Source organism: Thermobia domestica, chromosome 1, assembly GCF_964235325.1.
Source record: "Thermobia domestica chromosome 1, izTheDome1.hap1.1, whole genome shotgun sequence".
NCBI lineage: Eukaryota > Metazoa > Arthropoda > Insecta > Zygentoma > Lepismatidae > Thermobia > Thermobia domestica.
In genome coordinates this window covers 296,008,498-296,032,671 of record NC_137454.1, presented here as the reverse complement: position 1 = coordinate 296,032,671, position 24,174 = coordinate 296,008,498, and the positions used below count along the sequence as shown (strand labels likewise).

Here is a 24,174-nt window from a genome sequence, read left to right as displayed (position 1 = left end):
AGTATAAGCAATGAACTGGAAGCCAAAAAACACCAGCTCGAAACCTGGCTCTCAGATTGTCACGCATCTAGACACACACAAGAGCTAACTAGCTGTCAGTTCCCGACCTACCTCAACAAATTGAGAATTACAAGAGCACCTGCTCACAGCAAAGGAGAGTTAAAAGAAAAAAACTTCATTTTTGAAAGGAATCATTGGGTGTCGAACTCCCTATGTATCTCAATGGAAAACAAAACAATTTTTCTTTTTCTCCTTTCATGTATAATCTATATTTCCCCCATCATATACTGATTTTATTTCTTTCATTTTTCTTCCTTTCTTTTTTTCTCTTTTCATAATAATTCGCTATCACAATGAATTGTACCTAATTTAAGAGTATCTATATGTAACACCTACATGTTACAATATTCCGTTACTGAAACGTAATTCATCGATCAAGAGCACAATGAAAATTACATGAATCTTATATATCTTCTTTAAAAAAGGATGCTGAAAAAGAAATCTCGTGAGTTCAGATGTACGTGGCACGTTTGAATTCATATATTCAAACTACTACCTTTAATTGCAGGAAAATAATGCTGCAAATCTAAATAAAGAAATTCTTGTGGTAGAAATCACAGTGTAACGGTATGTGATTCAGTCTGTAGAGACATAAAGAGGATTATAAAAATTATATTATTGAGTTATAATAGTTATTATGCAAATTTGGAACAGATAGCTAGTTCATTTTTATTATGCTGCCAAATTGTCTTGAGCCGTGGCAAAAATGCGAACTAAAGCTCACACCCCGGCACACCCACGCGTTGAGCCAATAAGGGTTCAGCAGCTGCTAGGCGAGGGAGCCTTAGCGAAAGAGAGTGGAATTCCTTCAGCCGATAGCAGCGCCTGAAACGGAAGACTAGGTGTCAAGTCAATGTGGTATATTTATAGAAGTACTATGGACATTCTCATCTATGATACTGATACGTAATTTCATATTTGACAGTTCTAACTTCATTCTAAACTAAACTCAGCGATTTAGTTATGTTTTGCAGATTTTACAAGTTAATGATGGAATTTTTCATTTACGCCACATTTTACTTTTTTCTTCGTAAAGTAACGAATGTGCGTCAAGTACAGTAATGAAAGCTTCGTTAAATTTACGGAGACAGTGGACTACAAGAATGGGCCGCGGTAGTTCAGTGTAGAGCGTCCATCTCGTTCGATTCCCGGTGGGGACACTCGGTCGAAAAGGTGTGAAAAGCTTTTTCAGACCAGCCATCCTGAATGAAGTTTTCCTCATTCACACCAGGCAAATGTCGGGGTGGTACCTGATTTATAGGTCCCAGACAGCTTTCTTCCTTCCCTTTCCCCGGATAGTGTGCTCGCCGAGGTACATAATCCCTTATACGTGATGGGCTAAATAGCCATAGCTGCCGAAAGCCCAGAAATCTAAATCCTCCATAGTTTGATCCCAGCTCTCGCCAAGTGAACACTGTGGTGGACAAACACCGTGGGTGAAAGCCTTTCCAGGGCTGTTCCGTTCTTTCCTACTTTATCCATTCCAACATTTTGTTCATTATCATTACCATTGCCTCTCTTAGTCTCGGAGCATAACAGCAGGATGTAAAACTAAAAGTGAATGCCAATGATAAAAAAGAAATTATATGCTGATGATTTTAATCTCAACGACGCTACTCGGACAGGAAGTCTTTCCAAGTTTCATAGCAAAGCAGAGGCACAGATCGAATTAAAACTACATTACGCAATTCAAGAGATTACAGAAACACTGAATATCAATCATTCAGCGGTCACGACTATCTGAAGAAGGTGAGATACGTAAGTATGCTCATGTTTGGGTTCCTCACGAACTTAAAAAAAGACTGATAGCTGATAGAGATGGTTTGTTTACAACAATATGGTGCTCATACTGCGTTGTCCCGATGTGGCGATTTGTCTCAAATGATATCGAAATCAGACACTCATCAGGGGAAGGCTATGATCTCAGTGTGGTGGGATATTAAAGGTGTGTTTTTCGAGGTCCTACCAAGGAACCACAGAACCAATTCGAATGTGTCTTGCTGGTAGTTGGACATATGAACGAATACATAAATCTAGACACGGCCAGAGCTCGTTAAACGTATATGAGTTGTGTTCCACCAGCATAACGCAGAACTATATCTAAGTTTCATCATCCAAGTTTGTTCAAACTATTGGAGCTTCGACGGGATGTGCTGCCACACTCGCATGATTTTGTGCTGTCAAACATCCATTTGTTAAGTTCTCTTCAAAATTTCCTGCGCGGAATAATGTTCAATTTAAACGAGATTGAAATTTGATAATCTTTCAGAAACTAACAACTGTTATTTGTTTACAACAATAACTTTCTATAAATCATTGCTTAGTTGAGAACAATAACTATCTATAAGTTGGAACTTTTCTTTTTTAACAGAAAGATAAAAAAGGCAAATTCTCAACCGTTAGTTATAAAAGGAAAACTTCTAATAATTTGCCAGGTGGTAATGTACCTAAAATTGAAGCCACATTGCCTCGCTGAACTGCTATGCTTAGATTTAAATTAGCACTTTGTTCAATTTTTCATCGAGAAAGAAAATTCCTCCCATGAGCAAAGAATTATGAAACTCACTGAAAGATGGCAAAAAATTGTTGAACAAAACAGACAATATATCATTAATTGATCTTGTTCTTTACCTAAATAAAAGGTCTTTGAAAAATACAGAAACACTATCATGACTTCAACAACAACCCAATAAAAAGAGTTTACACTTCCAATAAAGACAGTGACTTAAGAGAAACAGATACGGGATCTGAAGTAGATAATGGAAAAGTAACAGCTCTGAATGGTATTGTCTTCCCTGCATATTTCCAACATAGTAACAGAAGGTGAAGCTCATGAATAACATGTGTATATGATTATGAAACGCATCTCTAATCAGGATTTTCGATTCCCGACGGAAGATCATGTGGTTCGAATCCCAAGTTAAGATGTACGTCTGCGTCTCGTATAGCCTCGCTGCTGCAAAGGACGCTAAACTCAAAATCAAAATCTAATTTAATCTAATCAGGATTTCCTACATAAATTACAACACATACAGTCTAGAGATTAGGTCAAGCGTGTAAAAATATTTATGTTCATATTGAGTGGTTTCAAGTCTGCTGACTTCCTTCCAGGGCTGAATTAACCTATCTGGAGGCCCGAGGCTTTAATAATAATAATAATAATAATAATAATAATAATAATAATAATAATAATAATAATAATAATAATTAAAAAAAAAAAAAACTGCTGATTTCACCTAATACATTTCTGTGAAAGTACAGTAGGAAAGTTAAGTGAATATGTTTCATATTTTTGGCCAAATTTTATTTTATGATGATGAATGTATTTTCATGATCCTTTTTAGATAGCCAGTTAAGATTTTGATCAGAGTGGAGGCCCCTGTCCACTTAGAGGCCCGGGGCTATAGCTCCTCTAATCCGACCCTGCTTCCTTCAGTAACATAAAGCGAATAACTAGCAGGATCATGAAGGCATTGCACCGTTTTCAAAACTGCTTGAAATAAATGACTTTTAAAAGACACAATTTGAAACAAATTTTAAAAAGCTAATAGCCTATAAAAATTTTAGCGCTACTTGTATTGTTAAGACATACAAAACTACCAACCTATTTCACATCTGAAATCTGCATCAATTGGAAGTACTCTCTCCAAAGTCAAGTCGGAGAAAAGTTGTGCAGGAGTCCTAGATGTGATGAACATAAACAACGCACTGTCTCCTTGATGTTCGACCAATGCCAAGAGACGGGATGTGCGAACCCAATCCTGAACGAGATTTGCTTCAAGAACCTAATGTGTTAAGGAAAATAAAAGAATAGAAAAAGATACAATTAACTATATTCTACTTGTGACATATCTTGTTATTCTGGGACAAACTTATTCTCCTTTTTTTTCTTTCCAAGTTTTTACAGAAAATTTAAACTTCTTTTACCTATGTATTTTTATTATAATATTATCTTTTATGAACATGGCCTCTAGTACATTTATAATTTATCTATGTATAGAAGACATAATGCCATTTACACAAAGCAGAAAACACAGCTGTTTATTTCTTGAAAGTAATATGAGGTAGGCAGGGTTATGCCAAGTGTGCCCAAACAAAAAACAGTGAGTTGGACCCACCTGGGCTTTCGAGCTTTCTATTAGTATATTATAAGTACAATCAGCTATATCAGTTATTTAACAAGAATTTGAACTTCCACATATCTAAATAACATGCACTCACCTTGTTTCAAAACATAATTTATACCTTTTATATAATTTCTACCCTCTCTGGGACCTCCCTAAGTAACGTTAGCTGTAGTTGCTCTTCGTTCCTTATACATTCATCCTCGAAGATTTTTGTGAAATGTTTGAAGAACAAATCATCCGAAAATCCTATTAAACTTGAAACACATTTCTTCCATGAAGCCGTCTTTATCTAGTAGTGAACAGACAATTGTTGTAAATTATGGCAATGATCTTATCTTCACATATAATTAGTTTCCTCACATCTAAAGAACCGACAAAAAAAAAAAAAAAAAAATACACTCGTAAAAAACCCACGAGTTGAGATTTCTTTTTTTTGGGGGGGGAGGGAGGAACGGGTTCAAATCCTGGATGATGGTTCGCATCATTTTGCGATGTACACTCGCTAAATCCAATGAAATTATTCATTACAAACACCAGCATTCACAGTAGAACTGCTAAGACATCTTGAATTTTTACTTCAAAGAACGTAGAACCGCTCTATCTATCTACGTATTATGAGCCGATTTGGCACTCTTCAGTATATTCCAACGTTGATGTGAAATCTGGTACAGTGCACTGCTACCACACAGTTCCTGCTTTTAAAATACACCTCACTCACAGAAACATGCCGTGCTAGGGTACAATAATCCATTGCTAATAAAATGGCGTCTCTACTGTCGCAACACGTAACATGCTGTTTTTATCGTTACTGCTGGGGTGTGAGAGCACCTCTGAAAGTGGAACTGTCAAGTTAATATTGCCAGACCATATAAATACAAAGGTTCAGTAACCCTAGAATCGGGAAGCGAAGAGAGGGGAAGCTCTCGTTCAATAAATTTGTTTTGAGGGGAGAGGCTAGTCTACATACAAGTAGTGAACATTGGAATTTTGTAGATACCCATCATGTGCATTTAATAAGGTGTTGGATCGCCTCTGGCGGCCAATACAGCAGTAACACGATATAAGAAAGATTAAAAAGGTCCTGTGCCGTTTGCAGAGGTATTTTCTTGAAGTGCTGTGATAAATTCAGCACGTACACGTGGTGGAGGGAAACGTTTCCTAATTCGATATTCTAACAAACCCTATACATGCTTAATAATGTTGAGATCCAGTGATTGAGGGGCCATGGTAGACGTTCAACCTTACTGTCATGCTCATCCAACCACTCTGTGACAAGTTTAGCAGTGTGAGTGGGGCAGTTATCACCCTGGAACACTGCATCACCGTCCGGGAAGAGTGTCCGAACCATAGGATGTAAATGGTCCTATAGTCCTTGGCAGTGACACGACTCTCTAGAACAATGAGGGGGCCCAAAGTCTGCATTTCAAACAATCACGGATCCGCCTCCATGTTTGACTGTGGGTACCAACCAGTCTGGGTTTTATGTATCAGAGGGGCTCCTACAGAAGAACACTCTCCCTGTTGTTTCGAAAACAATGTAGTTGGACTCATCCGAGAATATGACACGTTTTAGGTCATTCAACGTCCAGGTTTTATGCTTCTGACACCACTGAGCCCGCTTTGCGGCATTTGTGCTACTCATGAAAGGCTTCGATATTATAACCCTGCCATGGATATTGGCCTTTATGCAGGTACCGACGGACTGTTTTCGTGTACACATGTTCTATGAGGGGTTTATTCACTTTTGTGGTGATTGCTGATGCGGTGGTTTTCCGTTTTCGTGCAACAATTCTTGTCAATGTCCTGACGTCTCTTTCAGACTTCAGTTTTCCCCTACAGTTACTCCTTCTGGATGTAGTTCGTCCATCCCATGCACACATTACTTTGGATACTGTACCCCGTGAGATGTCATAAAGTGTTTCAGTTTTTGACACAGATGCTGCATCTGTATCCAATGCACTTGCTAGACAACCCTACGATTTTCCCTCTTTTGAAGTCGGATATGTCCCTTATTATACCGCTTTACACATGCAATTTGATGTTCACTGACGAACCTCTTCTACTAAAGTGACTACCAAGGACCCGCACACGTAACTCGTTGTCCAAACGTATGATATAAACTACCATATGGTTCTGGTAAGCCCCGCGAATATCTTATTCTATTTGCGTAGCTGTTTTAGTTTCAATGTCCACTGTTTATCTGTATTATTTTTACTTTTTAAAAATACACTAAAAATAACAAATAGGTAGCATAAGAGGTGCCAATCATGTCTGTGATCATTTAATCAATCATTTAACCGTTCCAACATACGAATATTTCTCATTATCTACTTTAGCCTATTGAGCATACCTGTGGAATGTGTAACTATAACAATAATATTAGAAAAGTTTTCTTTTCAGACCATGAACAGGCTATCTACTGGAGATGACTTGAATATCCAGTGTCCTGCTAGAAAAAATTCCAGTATACTACAGTGAACTGGAAAAAGGTGAGTGCAACATACGATTATATGCTGTGATATTAAATAGACGGTAAGATATGTTAAAAAACAAAATCGTCTTCACTGTTTCAATAGAAAGAATGCACATAAACTAGTGGATTAATATCGATGGGAAAAAAGTTTTCTGGGCGTTATTTCTCCCAGAATGTCTATCGAAATCCACACACACCCTATTTTGTTGTTGGTCTCCAATCATCCCTCACAGTCAACTCTTTCCTCACTTAGTTCATCGTATTATATATATATGTATATCTTTGTTTTACATTCGTATTACATTTGGTATAGAAATCAGTGTTAAGCAAATCACTTAATTACAAATACCGAAGAGCAACCACGGTAAATGCGGTGTTAAATGTTCATGCCTACACATTTAGATGTAGAACAGGGTCCAAGAAGACTAATTGATTCCAAAATTACTTAAGATCTTATATTATAAACAGTATCCGTTTCCTTTCTCGAACTAGCTAATCATTTAGTGGTTGGGTAGTCAGCCCTATCACTACTTATACCTAGATGATGGGTATGCCATCTTAAAGGGTCTTAAAAAGGATTTTTTTTACATTTCTCCAGTATTACACAATAATTTCCAGTTCATTTTCCATATTTTCAGCATCGATACAAATTTCCAATTTCTTGTATTTCACGTGTCAGTAGACCTCGTAATAAAGAACTACCGCAGGCTAGATGGGCACATACAATTGCATAACACGTGCGCTGTTTATCGTCTCCAAACACGGCTTTCTTGGTTTCATTTACATATACCCCATCACTTTTTACTGTAAGTACCTTGGCAATTGTCTCGCGATGCTGGGTCAACTACAAAATTGGTGGTTGTGAATGTTTTTATATTCCTTTCCCCTCTTCGTTACGGCACGCATGAAAAGGCTTTTTACATGACCAACACGCTCAAGAGTACACTCCAGCATACATCATTAATCACCCAAGTTGAACAAATAATAGTGAAATTGTCATAATTCTTACGAAAGAAAAGATAAAATTGGAAGTTCCACATAAATATGACCAGACTTCTAAAATAATCGGAACGCATCTCAAATCACACATTTTATTAAATGCCGACTTAAGATACTTTTTAATATGCATAAAAAATGTTATGATGGAACTTGCGACCAAACCATTTCAATCAGATTAAGTACAAAATAGTGTAAAGGTAATCTTAAAAGAGCACGCTCGTATTATGTCACTTCGTCAATTGCGTATCTTTTATTTGTTCTGTTCACAAGTACTTTTTAATCAATACGCTTAAGAGTGGAAGGTTTTCAGGGACTGGACTAAGTCGGTCATATTAGTATAAAAGTACTTTGATAAAACTTCGAAAAACCCTTTCATCAACTGATATTTCATAGTTCTGCTTTCTAATATCATTACGTCAATAACAGTGAGCGTAAGTAATTTTTATACCACAGCTTGAACACTTAAAATAATAAAAGGATACAGAAAAGACATGTTCTCCAGATGATAACTTGCTCTGAACAAGAGCCTGTTGATCCACTTGTGCCATTGTTGCTGTAGATAATTATTATCCTTTTAGCCAAGGAATCTGTTTCGCTGAAGACCTGAAAATATATACAAATTAGACTTATAACACAAATAACGACTTTACAAGTTATTACATTCGTATTTCTTTACAATATTCGTTCGCAAAAATCAAGAAACTGAATTTTGTTTTATTAAATATATGTATTAATGAACAGTACTGATATTGAAAAAGCATTTTACAATGTAGGCAGGAACATTCTACCGAGGGCACGGATGACTTACGAGTAGACTATAGGGCGGACGTATAATACTGTACGTTTCTGAATCCAAAACGACCCCATTTCTTTTAACAAGGGATTACAAAATAATACATCTACAGCACATATTGGATACATTTTCTGAATTTCGTAACACTGAAAATCAAATCAGATATTAGATCTCTTTAGTATCTCTCTCTGATCTGCAAACGTTCAAGGCTAAAGGGGTTGGCAAGAGTTTAACGGAAATTTGTGATACTGTTCAGCAGAGAAAAACTTCACTTGTATAAGCAAGACGATCCCATATATTTGGACACAGAACTGAGGAAAACAAAAAACCTCGTCTTCGGTTCAGTAATATACGATACATGAACTGCATCAGATGAGGACAGCTTTAAACGACCGTTACCCAAAACCCTTACTAAATTTTCGCAAGAATGATAATTAAGCAGTCAGAATATCGCGTGCACGTGATTGGTAACAACAGTACACATATTTTTCTTTAAGATATATATGGGCATTATATGTTGTTCTAGTTAGAAAAAGCCATTGAGGAACTTTTAAAATCATAGATTATAAAACGTAGAATTACGTAATTGGGACACACACATCGAAAATATCAGAACTAAGCAAGAATCAGACATTTTTTTTTCTTTTCTTCCTGAAGACTGTCGCTTGTTTAGTATAAAGCTCTAACATTAAAAGTTATTTTAACTATGAAAACTCTTTACTAAGATAAACAAAAGTAATCTCTATTGAAAGAAGCTCTAAGAAATTTACGTCTCGCCACAGCCAGTGATAAGTAAAGTATCTTACTAGGAAAATGCCAAATCACATCCAGATTTCGTCCTAACGGACTTTCTTCTTCATGACCTTATTTTCCTTCCATTACAACTCAATAAAATTATTAGAATAGTACGTAAAGTAAACTTTAACTTAACTGTTCTTTGTGGTATACGGCTGCCGACAAATGGTAAACGCAACGGATTTTACCAGCCGTTGGTAAGAATAAAAAAAATATAAATTACCTTGGCAGTATGCGAATTACACCACGACGGCGACCGCATCGAATATATTACAACAAAAAACTTGCAATAAAATTATAATGTTAACGCTGACGTAAATTACCTAAAACTAATTTCACTTATTTATATCAAATACAGAAGTATGTAATTTGTCTATTCATAACGAGTATCACACCATGCTACAATCACTTTGCACAAAATATTAAACAGAGTTCAAATTTACCGACTGGAATTAATGATAACAACAATGAACTGAAAAGGAATGAAGTTTATTGTCAAGCAGTCAAAGTCTTCACTTCGTTATTTTCGTCTTTCAGTTTTAAAAATAATAGAAAAATACGTTTGTTTGTATAATTACTGAATGCATCTCGCTGACATTTTAATGTTCAATTACTCAATCGCGAACAGAAATCCACACAAGGTGGTGTTCTAAGAAAAAGTTTAAAGGTTTCCAATATCCGGAGTCCTATAAACTTCAGGAAAAGAAAAATATGAAACAAATAAATAAATAGATAAAATAAAATAAACCCATTACTTGCTCTAAGTAGTACATCTAAATATGAATACTACAATAAGAATTAAGAGTAAAATTTTGCTCCTTTAGACGCAAGAGTACAATTTATCTTCATTCTTTCTTCCTTTACTTAAAACAAAAATGATCCTTGCTTTTTTCTTAAACTAAACAAGAAGTGAAGTGAAGCATTTAAATCCATTTACCGTAGCGTTCTTTTGCGAACAACAAATAAAAAAGTCATTTCACAAAAACCTTTCGTACTACGAAAGAAATAGAAATTGACCTAGAGAAATCAATTCACATTTTTGTTCCCTCAAACAGGAAAAAGGTCGTACAGGAAAGACATATGGCAGAATTAATTCCTTCATAGACACCAATATTTTTTAAGTTACAGACGGCTCAGGCTTTCAAAGCTGGAAATAATTAGTGTTCCTTATTGAAATTTAGTAGTAACAGACACATATTAAAAGAATGAATAAAGGATTAAATATAAACTAATTATTTGCTGAGCAAAACTATATATTTTCATTAAAATTCAACACGTGTTACAGTTTCGCCAACTAACTCTTTGGCTTCATCAGACATTATGTGATATAGGATAACTGTACAATCCTATATACATACACGTGAGCTGTTGTATGCATATACGATTGTACAGTTATCCTGTATTACATAGTGTCTGATGAAGCCAAAGAGTTAGTTGGCGAAACTGTAACACGTGTTGAATTTTAATGAAAATATATAGTTTTGCTCAGCAAACAAGTAGTTTATATTTAATTATAACAAAGCAAAGCTTCTACTTATGGAGAATAAAGAATCTGTCAGTGTACATAGGAAAATGGAAACACAGGATTTGGGCACATAGCTTTGGGAAAGCATAAAGAATGTAATAGCAGCTCACAGTTTCCTTAGAATTCACGTTCCTTAAAAATGTCCAAAGAAGACAATGAAATATAGTAAGTTATAATTATAAAGCATTTATAGGTAAATATTTTATTTTACTTTATTATATCTTTCGTGAAAACGGTCGTTTAATAGTGTTCTTCATCTATATCGAAACTTGAAGTGTATCCAACCTTTCGTTTATTTTGTAATCCTTCATTAATGATACTGAGCACCAGGTTTGGCTGGTTTAAACCAAAAAATGAAAAATGTTCGTAAAAGTGTAACTATTCGTAAAATCTTGATGAACACATATTTGTGGGTTATCACGTTTCACTCCCATATATTATTCGTACTATATTCAGACATAAATTTCCCATTCTTTACTCAAAGAGATTATATTACAAAAGCAACTATTTTTTTTTTTATGTAACTTTATGGATGTTTCTTTTGTGCTTTTTTTATAGTTTGTTATTATTGTTATGCAACAAAAGGAAAATTCTAAACATTGTTTCGTTTTAATAATGTTTACTATTGATAAAATACATCGAAATGCTGTACTTTTTTGGGGAAGGGGGTCATACAAAACCCACTGGAGACAGATATTGAAATAACAAGAATCTTTGGTAACTATTTATGTATAAATGGGTCAGAGCCAAAGTGGACTCAAATAATTCGTATCTTTAATCACTTTTCTTAATGATATGCAAAGTAAGTCGTTATATTTCTTTAACTTGGACTAATAAAAGTCGTAGTGAACTGACCTGGACAAAATTAGTTCTTCTGTACTCTGTAGTACTTTGAAACTGTCCATATGTAATTCTGTATAATGGTTCCACTTGTGCAATTGTTTATCTTTTTGTCCTTCTGTCCTAATGACTATTGACGATTATATTAACAAATATGTAAAGATCAGTCAACGTATTTTTATCAGGAGTCCTTCGTGAGTGAGTCGGCAGACGTATCGCATTTGTGGCCAATTAGTCCCGGTTTCGAGTTCAAATGGAGGACAATTTCTCTTGGATGTAAGCCCAGAAGCGATTTGGATTCCACTTTAAGCGTATGTGGCCTCTTCTAGCATAACCCGGTTGTTGCATAATAACACTAAGACGAAACAAACTCATTTCTATCGATATGTGATATAAATACATAGAGCAAATTATTTAAACCAAAAAAACCTGGTTTTTTGGTTTTTTCAATAAAAACCATGGTTTTTGCCAACCCTGCTGAGCACTGCATTTCGGAATATTAATTAGAAATTTTGTAAACTCCAAAGAAGGACCGTAAATCTCTGAGACTAGTTGTTTTTTAATTCTATTCTTGTGTAATTGGCGTACAACCTTTCCTTTTCTAAGGTAGTACGCTAAATAAATAAAAGGCCTCTAGGGTTAAATAAAAGATTTTTAGTTTCGAGCTGGAACTGAGTCTTGTGAAGTATAATGTTAAAATTTTGATTTTTCCTCCCCGGGGATGTAATAGTATTAAAATAACGTATCGTAATATAATTATATAATGATTACGAAATGTAGTTTCTTTCTTCGTTGATTGAGTAAGTTATGCAGCGACGCGTCAATTGTAAAAGAATAGCCGATGCATGGCAAATATGAAGATATTATTATGATTAAATGAGTACTCATTCTGAAGGTTTGTAACAGAGCTGAGAAAAACATTCTTCGCGGCTGAATCTCCTGTCTTATTCACTGCGTTCGGGTTTAAAGTATTAATTTTGTGAATGCTCTAGAAGCCAATTAATATATATATATATATTAAGAACGCCTTCTTTTTTGATGATCATGTGTACGTGTTGTTTGGACATCTGAATGGTTCTCACTCTGGTCCTGGAGTTTCTCCACTTGTTGCCCGAAATTTTGGAGGAAAAAAAATCAATATTTTCAGAATTTTTGGACGTGCCTGATAACCTGGTCAACAGTGAAAATGCTTCGGAGATAAATGTAACCAATTCTTACTAATTTTTGGGTGCTGATAACGAATATAAAATTATATTTTGAAGATTGGTTTGGGTTTCAAAGAAATACGTTATCACCAGATGTGCTCCGGCGCGAAAATTAAGGATTCATGGCAACATGAGTTGTCTGTTTACTTCAATAAACTTCCATTGTTTGTCGGTTAGATTTATTGCTATCCTTGTCGTTTGCACTTCATTGCTGACAAAGAAACATCAACCACATCACGGTTTAGTTCGTGCTGAAGTAGTATGCCAGAGAAAACGTGTTGTGTAAGGTTGTTTTGTAGCTACCATTTGCCATATCGGATGTGGTTGTGGTGAGATATTAGATGAGTGATTTTTTTTTTTTTTTTTTTTGTTTTTGTTTTTGTTTTTTTAATCGTTCAACGACTGTACTGAGAAGAAACATGTTGCGTAAATGTGTTAACAGTGCAGAGGAAATTGTTACGATTTAACGAAGTGACATTTGCCAATCAAAAAAGAAATTTCACGCCAACCATAAAGAATATCTACCATAAATTCTATGTTCGCAGTACAATTCCCGGATGTGGTCGTGGTGAGATACTGGTTTAAACTATGCTGTTATTTATTTTTTCATTGTTATATACCCATATTGACAAGAAAACATGTCGTGTAAATGTGTTAACAATGCGGACAATTTTTGTTACGTTTGCGGTGAAGTAACATTTGTCAATCAAAAACGAAATTTCATGCCTATCATAAAGAAAGCCTATCATTTGTACTTTGGCTGTAAAGTGAGGGATATGGATAAGAAGTGGGCATCAAACATATGTTGTAGTACTTGTTCTACAAACTTCGGGACTGGCTACATGGAAAAAAGGCTATGCCTGCCGTTTGCAGTTCCAATGATGTGGAAAGAGCCGACAGGTCATACTTCAAACTGCTATTTTTCAATGATTTCTTCAAGGTTTATCCAGAAAGAAAGAGAGGACCATTATTTATCCCAATATCCCTAGCTATACATCCTGTGCCACATTTTAAAGAACTAACGGTCCACAACCTCCCGTATATTACTCCAGTGTTTCATCCGACAAAAAGCACGAGATGGACAAAGTCGACCCAGGTATGTCAAATCCTGTTGCACTCGTTATCCACCGATCCGGACTTCACAACCAACATATCATCATCTATTCGCCATGAAGGAGTATTTTCAGTAGAAGGTGACTGTGTGTTGTAAAAATATAACTGGTCTTATCAGTAAACTTAACACTGAACATAATCCTGATGAATGGCGGTTGTTCATAAACCACCAAAACTAAGTCTGACAGCTGTATTAGTGAACAATGGAAATGTGTTGTCATCAATCCCAATCGGTTATGCAGTGCACTGGAAGGAAACATATACTAATATGGAAAACTACTAAAAGTCATAAATTATAACGAATTTAACTAGAATATTTGTGGCGACATCAAAGTTCTAGCCATACTTGGCCTACAGCTCATCTACACGAAATATTGCTGCTTTTCATGCGAATGGGATAGCCGTGATAAGGCTTCCCGCTATGTAAAAAAAAGACTGGCCACTCCGGAAATCTTTGGAGCAAGGAGCAAAGAACGTTCAATATCTTCCTTTAATACATTCCAGTTAAGTTTTATTTCCTCCTTTACATATGAAATTAAGTTTAATCAAGAACTTCGTTAAAAGTATGAACCACATAGGTGATGCGTTCAAGTGTATTCTGCGTAAATTTCCACAAATTACTGAAACTAAAACCAGGGAGAGAATATTTATTGGCCCTCAAATTCAACAACTTCTCAATGAACCTGAATTTGATGCAGTGTTGGAAGATAAGAAGAAGATTGCAATGGATTCTTTCGAAAACGTGGTGACGAATTTTTGGAGGAACGAGCGGTCTCAGAACTAATGGAGCACCTAACATCTTCCTACCAAGCAATGGGGTGTAATATATCATTAAAAAAGCATATGTTGCACTCCCACATAGATATCTTCCCAAAAAATTGCGGAACCGTCAGCGATGAACATGGGGAACATTTCCACCATGTTGTTTCTATGATGGAGAAACGATAACAGGGCCACCGGAGCAAATCTATGCTTGCTGATTATTGTTGAACAATTGCTAGAGATGTTCCAGAACCATAATACAAACGACAGGAAAACAGGCGCCGTTTGTAATATCCATTTAAGTTATGTTTTATTACTTCCATTTTATATAGTATTAATTTCTTATTAATCCTTTTAAATTCTTTGGGACAAACGCTGTGCCACGCAAACATATAATAAATTATCATACATAAAACTTATATTTGAATCAAGTGATTTTTGTCTCATGTCCAGAGGGTCTAACGTTACAACAAAATGCATTTTTCGGTCTTTATGTACGAACGACACTTTGTAAATGTCTATATCTCACTTTTCTCTATATGAAATTTGTATTGTCAAGAAGGAATGAGAAATAGTTTTCCCTCATAACTATTGTAGATATTATAATGAAACTTGGCATAGTATTACGTATGAACCACAGTAGTTTTCAGTGTATATTATATTTGGGTACCTGTAGCCGAGGCTACACCAGGGGCACTACATAGAAAAAAGTTATTTTATGGATGGAAAATTCCCAGTTTTACCCCAAATTTCTCTTTTCTCGTAGATCACACATACGCACATTCTCATGGTACAATATGAAAGCTTGTTTAAATCTCAAACGAATAACGTATAAGTCATGATACTCACACGAATAGTACTGTTTGGATTCTTTTTATTTTATATCTCACTTTTCCCTATATAGGCCAGTCAATGAAGGGTCGAATACGGAAAAAAAAATGGTGGAAAGCTGGAACAAATTTTATTTTCTTTTTAAAAGTGTCTGTAACAACATACTAATTTTGCACCACTCCACCATCCCGAATTTGGCCGCCATCTTGGAAAAATGGCGCCAAAAAAATTAGTTTTTTGGAAATATCTCACATGGAAAGCATTTCAGAGCAAAACATTTTATTACAAAAAATAATCTACATCAAATTCTCTACAAGAAATGTTCTCTTCATTTTTTCTCTAGGGTGCATCGTTCAGATGTTATAGGCGTGGCGATTTACGCATTTTTCTTTCAGTATCGCTTTGCAGCAGAACCTTAAGCAAAATTTTCTGATACTATTTTGTTTTAATGACTTTTTTATATAAAACATAAATTAATATATTATTCATTCATTCATACAGTTGTGACTGAGGATAAGTAATCAGGTCTATTTCGGTCATTTATGTTCAAAATGTCAGCTGAAAAATGTTTTATCTGTGAGAGACTTTTCGGTGATGATGTTACCTGTATAGTAAAGAAAAGGGACTGTAAACATCAGTAGACTGCAGTATTAGAGTGAAAGACGAAAACGAATGGCCTTAGAAGTGTTAGACTTCATGAAAAATGTAGAAAAGTTTACACAAAAACAAGAAGTAGCAAAGTGTTGCTATCACAACGTACTTCATCACCTACGCCAATAACTCAGGTCAGTAGTACTAGGATTTAATTTTCAAGAAGCCTGCCTGTTTTGAAGACAATGTACATCAGATGAATTTTTAAAGAGAGAAAGTAAAAAACTTCTGAGTGAGCGTAAGAGTGTACATCGCGTCGAAATCATTCAAGTTAAAGATTCTATTATGGAAGCAGCCGACAGTAGAAATGACGACTAGGGCAAAGAAGTTAGTATTAGGATTGGCAATGTTCATGATTTAGTTGCTGCTGAAGCCAGATACCATTCCTCATGCATGAAAAAGTTCTACAAGATTTGTTCTGGAATGAAACGTGGTCGTCCGAAAGATAATGTTGTTTCAGATGTCATAGCTTATGCTTTCAACTACCTTGGAGCTAACAAGGAAGAGTGCCAATTTTCATTCAGTGAAAATTTTCAAGATTATAATGATGCACTGCCAACTGAAAAGCAATAAGAACTAAACTGAAAGAAAATTATTGATATATTATATCAACAAACAAAGAATGCAGGGTGCAGAAAAACCGAAACTTGAAAGAGAGCTATCTCAGCATATGATGCACACAGTTCTAACGAAGAGAGAACATTAAGAAGATGCTTACTACCATACTTTCGATTAAGGTGCACCGCAAGTCCTACTTGCAATGAGGATAAAAAATATTTTGGTGTAGCTGCTCCAACGTGAGAAATTGTTATACTTTTTCTTTTCTATTTTGTGGTATTCCTTGTCTTGTTTTTCAAGATAGTAATGTTGAGAAGGCATTTTAAGGTCTCATGAATGAATGAATTAACGTCATTCAAAGATTATCTGCTGATGGTTATTCATCAGTTTCGTAAGCCCGGGATCTGATATCTTCAGCTGTCCGGCTGTCATTATGATTCTCAACTTCTCTTCGTTCATAAACTTACGCTTTTTACGATCATACCATGCATCCGTGAGAATTTTATGCCCTATATCACGGAAGCAAACTATGGGCTTTTTTTTTTTTTTTTAATAATAATAATACTTTCTGAGTAATATTCTTTCAGTTTAGTTGTTATTGTTTCTTTCAGCTGGCAGTGCATCATTATAATCTTGAAAAATTTCATTGAATGAAAATTGCGCTCTTCCTTGTTAGCTTCCATAATAGAATCTTTAACTTGAATGGTTTCGACGCGATGTACACTCTCACGCTCACTCACAAGTTTTCTTACTGTCTCTTTAAAATTTAAACAGATGTACATTGTCTACAAAACAGGAAGACTTTTTGAAAATTAAATCTTAGTACTTCTGACCTAAGGGTTATCGGCGTAGGTGATGAAGTACGTTGTGATAGCAACGCTTTGGTACTTCTTGTTTTCGTGTAAACTTTTCTACATTTTTCATGAAGTGTAACACTTTTCAGTCCCTTAAGTTGACATTCGTTTCCATCTTTCACTTTAATACTGCAATCTACTAATGTTTACAGTCCCTTTTCTTTTACTATACAGGTAACACCATCACCGAAAAATCTCTCACAGGTAAAAAATTTTTCAGCTGACATTTTGAACATAAATGACCTAAATAGACCTGATTACTTATCCTCAGTTACAACTGCAATGAATGAAAAATATATTAATTTATATTTCAAATAAAAAATTACTAAAACAAAATAGTATCAGAAAATTTTCGTTAAGGTTCTGCGTCAAAGCGACACTGAAAGAAAAATGCGTAAATTGCCACGCCTATAACATCTAAACGATGTATCCTAGAGAAAAAAAAATGAAGAGAACATTTCTTGTAGAGAATTTAATGTAGATTATTTTTTGTAATAAAATGTTTTGCTCTAAAATGATTTTTCATGCGAGATATTTACTAAAAACTAATTTTTGGCGCAATTTTTCCAAGATGGCGGCCAAATCCGGGATGGTAGAGTGGCGCAAAATTAGCATGTTGATATGGACACTTTTATAAAGAAAGAAAAAAAAAAAAATGTTCCAGCTTTCCACCAATTTTTTCCTTATTCGACCCTAAATCATCCCTTATTGACTGGCCTAATATGAAATTTGGTATTGTTAAGCAGGATTGAGAAATATTTTCTCTTATAACTATTGAAGATATTATAATGAAACTTGGCATATATATTACGTGTGAATCACAATAGTTTCCAACGTATATTATATTTTGGTACACGTAGTCGGGGCCGCACCAGGGGGCGCTAAATTGGAAAAAAAGAATTTTTGGAAGGAAAATAGCCAATTTTACCTCAAATTTCCCTTCTCTTGTACATCATATACACATGCGCATAGTACCATTTGCAAGTTTGGTTTATTCTGAAACGAATAACATATGAACCACGATACTCGGGTGAACAATACTGAAGCAGTAGCTACTTAAATAAAAGTCAACACAGAAAATGCAAGAATCTAAAACTGTTAACACTACATAAGACATATCTCTGTCGATTACACTTAAACTCGAACCAATCCAGCATTTTTATTGTCATTTTCGTATTCAGCATCCTCATTTGCGTAAGAAAATGTACTTTTCATTTCCGAAGCATGAAAAAAAAGTTTAAAATTTCTTGTCCAGTGTAACTGGACGTCAGCATCTACCAAATTGATTATTTAGTTTCTTTCTTTTGGAATAGTTTACAATTGTGAAAAATTGTCACTAATCTTAATATGGACACATCTTCAGTTCGCAAGTTAACAGAAGCATTAACTTTTTCGTTACATTTATTGCTCTATTGGATGAAGTGTTAGTGACAGTTTATAGTATACAGTCATATTTCGGATTCCTAGTTTGAACATTTAGTTGGACTTTCGATCTACAGTATTTGGAAATTGAAATTAAAAGTATTCTACCTTCGCTTTCTTTATTGGACGATGCCATAAAATTTAGTTCCATCTTGGATATTAAATAAACTTTCGGCTTCTAGTATTAATTAGCAATTAATAATAAATTATTCAGCTCCCTGTGTATTGAACAAGTACCGTATTATTAATTCTCATTTGTGACTGAATCAAGGTGTGTGGACTAAAAAGGCAGGGTACCACGGTGTAACACTCTGATTTTGATAAGATTACACAGACATAGAGAACATCGAAAAAGAAGCGACAAGTATATATATATATTGGCCAACAAGCGCATTGAAACGGTCAAATAGGGGCATAAAAATAAGATTATGTGGAATACAGCGACAACGAGAAGAGAGATCGGGAAAGGTTAAATCTACGAAATACTTCCCATATTCGACGCAAGGCAATGAGGTAGAACACACCCTTGCGAAGAAAATAGAACATCCGGAAATGGACCAATCATGTGTACAACATTGTCGCAACGTGTTACGGAAATGAGTGAAAAGAGTGGTAAGTGGTAAGAAGCAGGAAGAAAGAAGAAACGAAAACAGAAAATACGTGTTTTTGCTTTTGCTGAATACGTCGCTCGTATGTAAAAGAGAAGCAGATTCATCTCAATGCATGAAGATGGGAGAATACGCAGGAAGCATGCAAACGCAGTTCGTCTAGACAGCCAGCGAGAAAGATAGGTTGCGAACTTAGCACATTTTTGAATCTCATGTGGAAACATACCTCGTGTTACCAATAGTGTGAAAGCAGCCATTGGCGGTCAAATTTATGAAAAGAAAAGGGTTTGTGTTCCGCAGTTGTGGGCCAGTACATAAAAAATGAAAGCATTATAGGATTAACAGAGTAGAAAAATAGCTTCGGATATTACATCGTTCTCTTTTGCGACATCATCATTTAGGCACATACTCACTATCGCTTACGCTTACTCGTTGTACTTGTACCATAACGGTTACGCCGTCTGGTGGGCGCCAGGGCATATAGCGTAACCATATAAAAGTGCCAAACGGCGAGAAATCAAATTTGTAAGCAATTTATTAAGTGAAATATCCTTGATCGCATCTGCGAAATAATCCCTCTCCCCCAAAAGTGGGACAAACCTTACATGCTCCAGCTGACTTACCCTCCGCTTTAGAGGAGTATAGTAGCTTAGGATTAGGGAAGTTTGGACCCACTTTGTTCAAAGTAATCGGTGTAATTTCCCGTGTCTTTGTAAAGATGTCTACTAGATCGGGCATTGTAAAGTTCTCCAAAGTGTGTTTGTTTATATAGTCATTTTCCTTATGCCGCTATTGTTAACCTGTACGTGGGGACAGGGGCGCAGTACAATTGTAAACAAACTGATGGAATACCTCTGAAGACATTACAAAACTTTATTTGGTAATTGTTTAGTAATGGGGGACCAACACTAACGAAGACAGAAAACGTGCCCTGCGGTGTTCTCACCCCTTCCCTCGGTAACGCTCGCTCGGCAATACTGTCAATTAAATGTGATTAACCTAACCTACCCGAATATGAATAGAATATCGCAAAAAGTCGGTTAAAAACCTGGCCCCCCAAAAGCTAAACAATAGCACCTAAAAAAAGACAATAAAATAATTACATGACACACAGATTCTTAATCGTTTATGTGGGGGATGAGGTGCGGTACAATAATAAATGAACTGATAGAATAACTGTGAAGACATTATATTTTTTTTAAAGAGACAGTAAAGTAATTACATCACACACAGATTCTTAATAGTGAACGCATGTAGTAATTTTGTATATACACGTAATGTACGACATTAGTCTTTTTTCTTTTTCTGCGGTTGCTTATTGCCTTAAGTTTGTTTTCTTGAATTACATTGCTTATTAATATACCAATTCTAAGAAAAACAAAAGAAAAAGCAACGAAAATAATTGTCTTTTTTGGATATAGTATACATGAAGCTGCATCAGTTCCCGAAGGAGCAGGACGCTCATACTTTTAGGGATTATTCATTGAGTACGTACGAACTTACAAAGGGAGTAACAAAGCGACTTTTATTTACTTATCGACTGATACGAAAATCAAAAAGAACGTATCTGTACTTTATATCTGCATGTGTAGTGCCCTTGTACTTTATCTATGACTGTGTGTGGGGAGAGGGGGAAATTTAACGCATATCGCATGTCTTGTGCACATGGATACTTCTTACTATTGCACTACGTAGAAAATTTATGGTATTTCATGTAGAAGTGGTAATAGAACACAGAAGAAACGCAGATCAGGGGATTCTCAGGTATACTATTAACTTTTTTTTTTTTAATAGTTATATCCAATGAACATCACAAAGTCGACTTCGTTCTACTAAATAACTGGTTCGCAACGAGTAATTACAAATCAATCATAATTGATTTGTTGATATTTTTGTACTCAAGCTTTCTAAATGTATTTCTGCTATTTTTTTTTTTTTTTTTTTAAATCAAGTATTCTACAAAATCCACACAACAGCAAGACCTACTTACTGCCTAATTACCCAGTTGACATGTAACATCGTATCAAAATTCCAAAACTGACCAACTTCATTACTGTCATTAATCAACTACTATTATTTCTATAAACTCTTACTGATCTGAACAGTCACAAACGTCTGTTATTTATACAGTTGCCTCAGTTTATCTATTTTGTCACAATTCTCATATTTTTAAGGTTCCTATGTTACACTCTATCATTGATGGATACTGTAACACTTTATTATCTTGTTTACGCTTTACTACACCCTCTTAAATTTAAAGACGCTTCGCTCCGTACAGTCTACACAATGTCCAAGATCTGGTGCCAAATCCTTTTGGTCAAAGGGAAAATGTCGGAGAGATTACAGTTGTTAATTGAGTGTATATTGTGTGTTCATTATGCAATGTACTGTAATTCAGTGCGGGATTATTAGAAATACAACATTTACAATATATATCTTATCACATACGTTCGTGAATTTTTTTAAAGTGTTAATTAGTATAAATAAGTGTTGTGTATGGTTAACAATTGGTAAACTCAGTGATAGTGTGGAATCTTAGTTTTTTAATTATCTTTTATTTTCACCATAATTTTTAAGGAATAATTTGCATGACCTTTGCATGAATAGTGTTTATAAATAGGTTAATTGTATAATATGAACAATAGTATTTAGGAAATGGACGAGTAAAATCTCCGGATCCTATCATATTGAATATGGAGGAAGATGGATGAAATGACAATAGCTGAGAATGTAATTGTGTCAGATATCAACTCTAATCTATCGACATCGACTAGTTTACTAGTAATCAGGAAAACATCCTGACACATAGTTTTACGCCCTTAACCGAAACTAAATCAACCTTTGAAAACAAAAATACAAATTTTACCCAAATAGAGGTAAATAAATATAAAACATCACACTTAGCACCTTATTATGTATTTTTAAAACACAATAGTGAAGATTTGGGTAAAAAACACATAATATCCATAAGTCGTAAATTATATTGGGGAGATATATCTGGCATTGAAACTATTGAAGATATAGGACGGAATCTTCTTAAAATTAAGTTTCGTTCAGGAGAGGAAGCAAATTTATTCTTGGAACATAATATTTTATTACAAAACAAATGGGAAGCATTTATCCCTAACCATTTGCTTTACACAACAGGTGTAGTCCATGATATAGATACGGATATTACGATGGACCAATTACTAACATATATTAAATGTGAAGTACCAATAACACCAACACGAAGAATTCACAGGAAAACTTCAGAAGGTGAACTTCAGCCAACAAAAACAGTCATTCTCACATTTGATTCTCAATCATTACCACCAGATGTTATATTATATACGTAGACCCGTAAATACTTATATCCCATCTATAAGGCAATGCATTAATGGATGTTTTAAATATGGCCATTTTAAGGGGAATTGTCGCTTAAATAAAAATTCATGTAAAAACTGTAGGGCCCCTCATGCATATGAAACATGTAAGAATCCTACTAAATGTCTTAATTGTGGGAAAAATCATATGGCAGATAGTAATGTATGTCCAGGAAAAATAAGACAAAGGAAAATAGTAGAATTAATGGGTCTCAACAAGATTTCCTTTAATGAAGCAAACAAGTTAGTGAGTAAGATACAGGAAAAGCCATTCCCTCATATCACCTTCTCACGCCTCCTGAACCACTGAATGACAGCGAACCTTCTAACCTCTTCTCGATCCGGAGTGTGTTTCACCAACCTACAAGAATATCACAATCCAAGAACTGAACCTGATGTCAACTGCTCGGCGATCCACAGTTTCTGGGAGAGATCAGATTAGATATCAACACTTGTACGACCTATCTCCATATGGTCGATCCGTACTTCTAATCTACTCTCAGATATGGAGGACACGACACATTCCACCTTCATGGAAAGACTTAGTGGTAGTCCCTATATTTAAACCACACAAGACTATCGGGTTGGCTCAAAGCTATCGTCCGATTACTCTTATTTCATGCGTAGTGAAAGTTTTTGAGAAGATCATCCTCTCTAAATTGAACTGGCACTTGGAATATTTTTCAATCTTCCCACCCACATTAACTGGTTACCGAAAAGGTATGTCATCTTTGGACTCGGTTGCTGCTCTTCTTCTAGACATCTGGAACACATTTCAACATCGTCAGTATTTGATTGCTGTTAAACTGGATCTGGAACATGCATATGACGCCATCATTCTCGATTGTCTCATTACTCATATGGCATAACTCCAACTTCCTACAACTTTTCTCCGCTATACTCATAATTGGTTGGTACAGCGTCGCATTTGCATCAAACACCATAACAGATATTCTTCTTAGCGTTCAATATCCTTGGGAATTCCTCAAGGCTCTACTCTCTGTCCAACTCTATTTAACATATACACTCTCTCTTTCCATCAACGACTTAGAAAACTGGTTCGTATTCAACAATAATGTCATGACATGTTGTTATACGTAAAAACTTCTAATAGTGGAAGGGCTTCGCATTTTGCACGACGCTCTCTTAGAACTTCATTCCTGAACCTCTGATAACGGCATGTCAGTCAACTG

At 35.3% G+C, this 24,174-nt stretch overlaps 1 protein-coding gene across 3 annotated transcripts in view; it reads right to left on the bottom strand.

Annotated features, from left to right (window-relative positions):
• LOC145661541 (type II inositol 1,4,5-trisphosphate 5-phosphatase-like) overlaps window positions 1-24,174 on the bottom strand; it is a gene marked incomplete at its 3' end in the record, with an annotated part of 133,813 nt that overhangs the window by 76,662 nt on the left and 32,977 nt on the right. Inside the window, 3 exon segments of one of the 3 annotated variants that reach the window (XM_081726865.1) lie at window positions 3,665-3,845; window positions 8,142-8,262; window positions 21,607-21,863. In XM_081726865.1, the coding sequence (XP_081582991.1) occupies window positions 3,665-3,845; window positions 8,142-8,207 (247 nt within the window). 3 annotated transcript variants of the gene reach the window in all.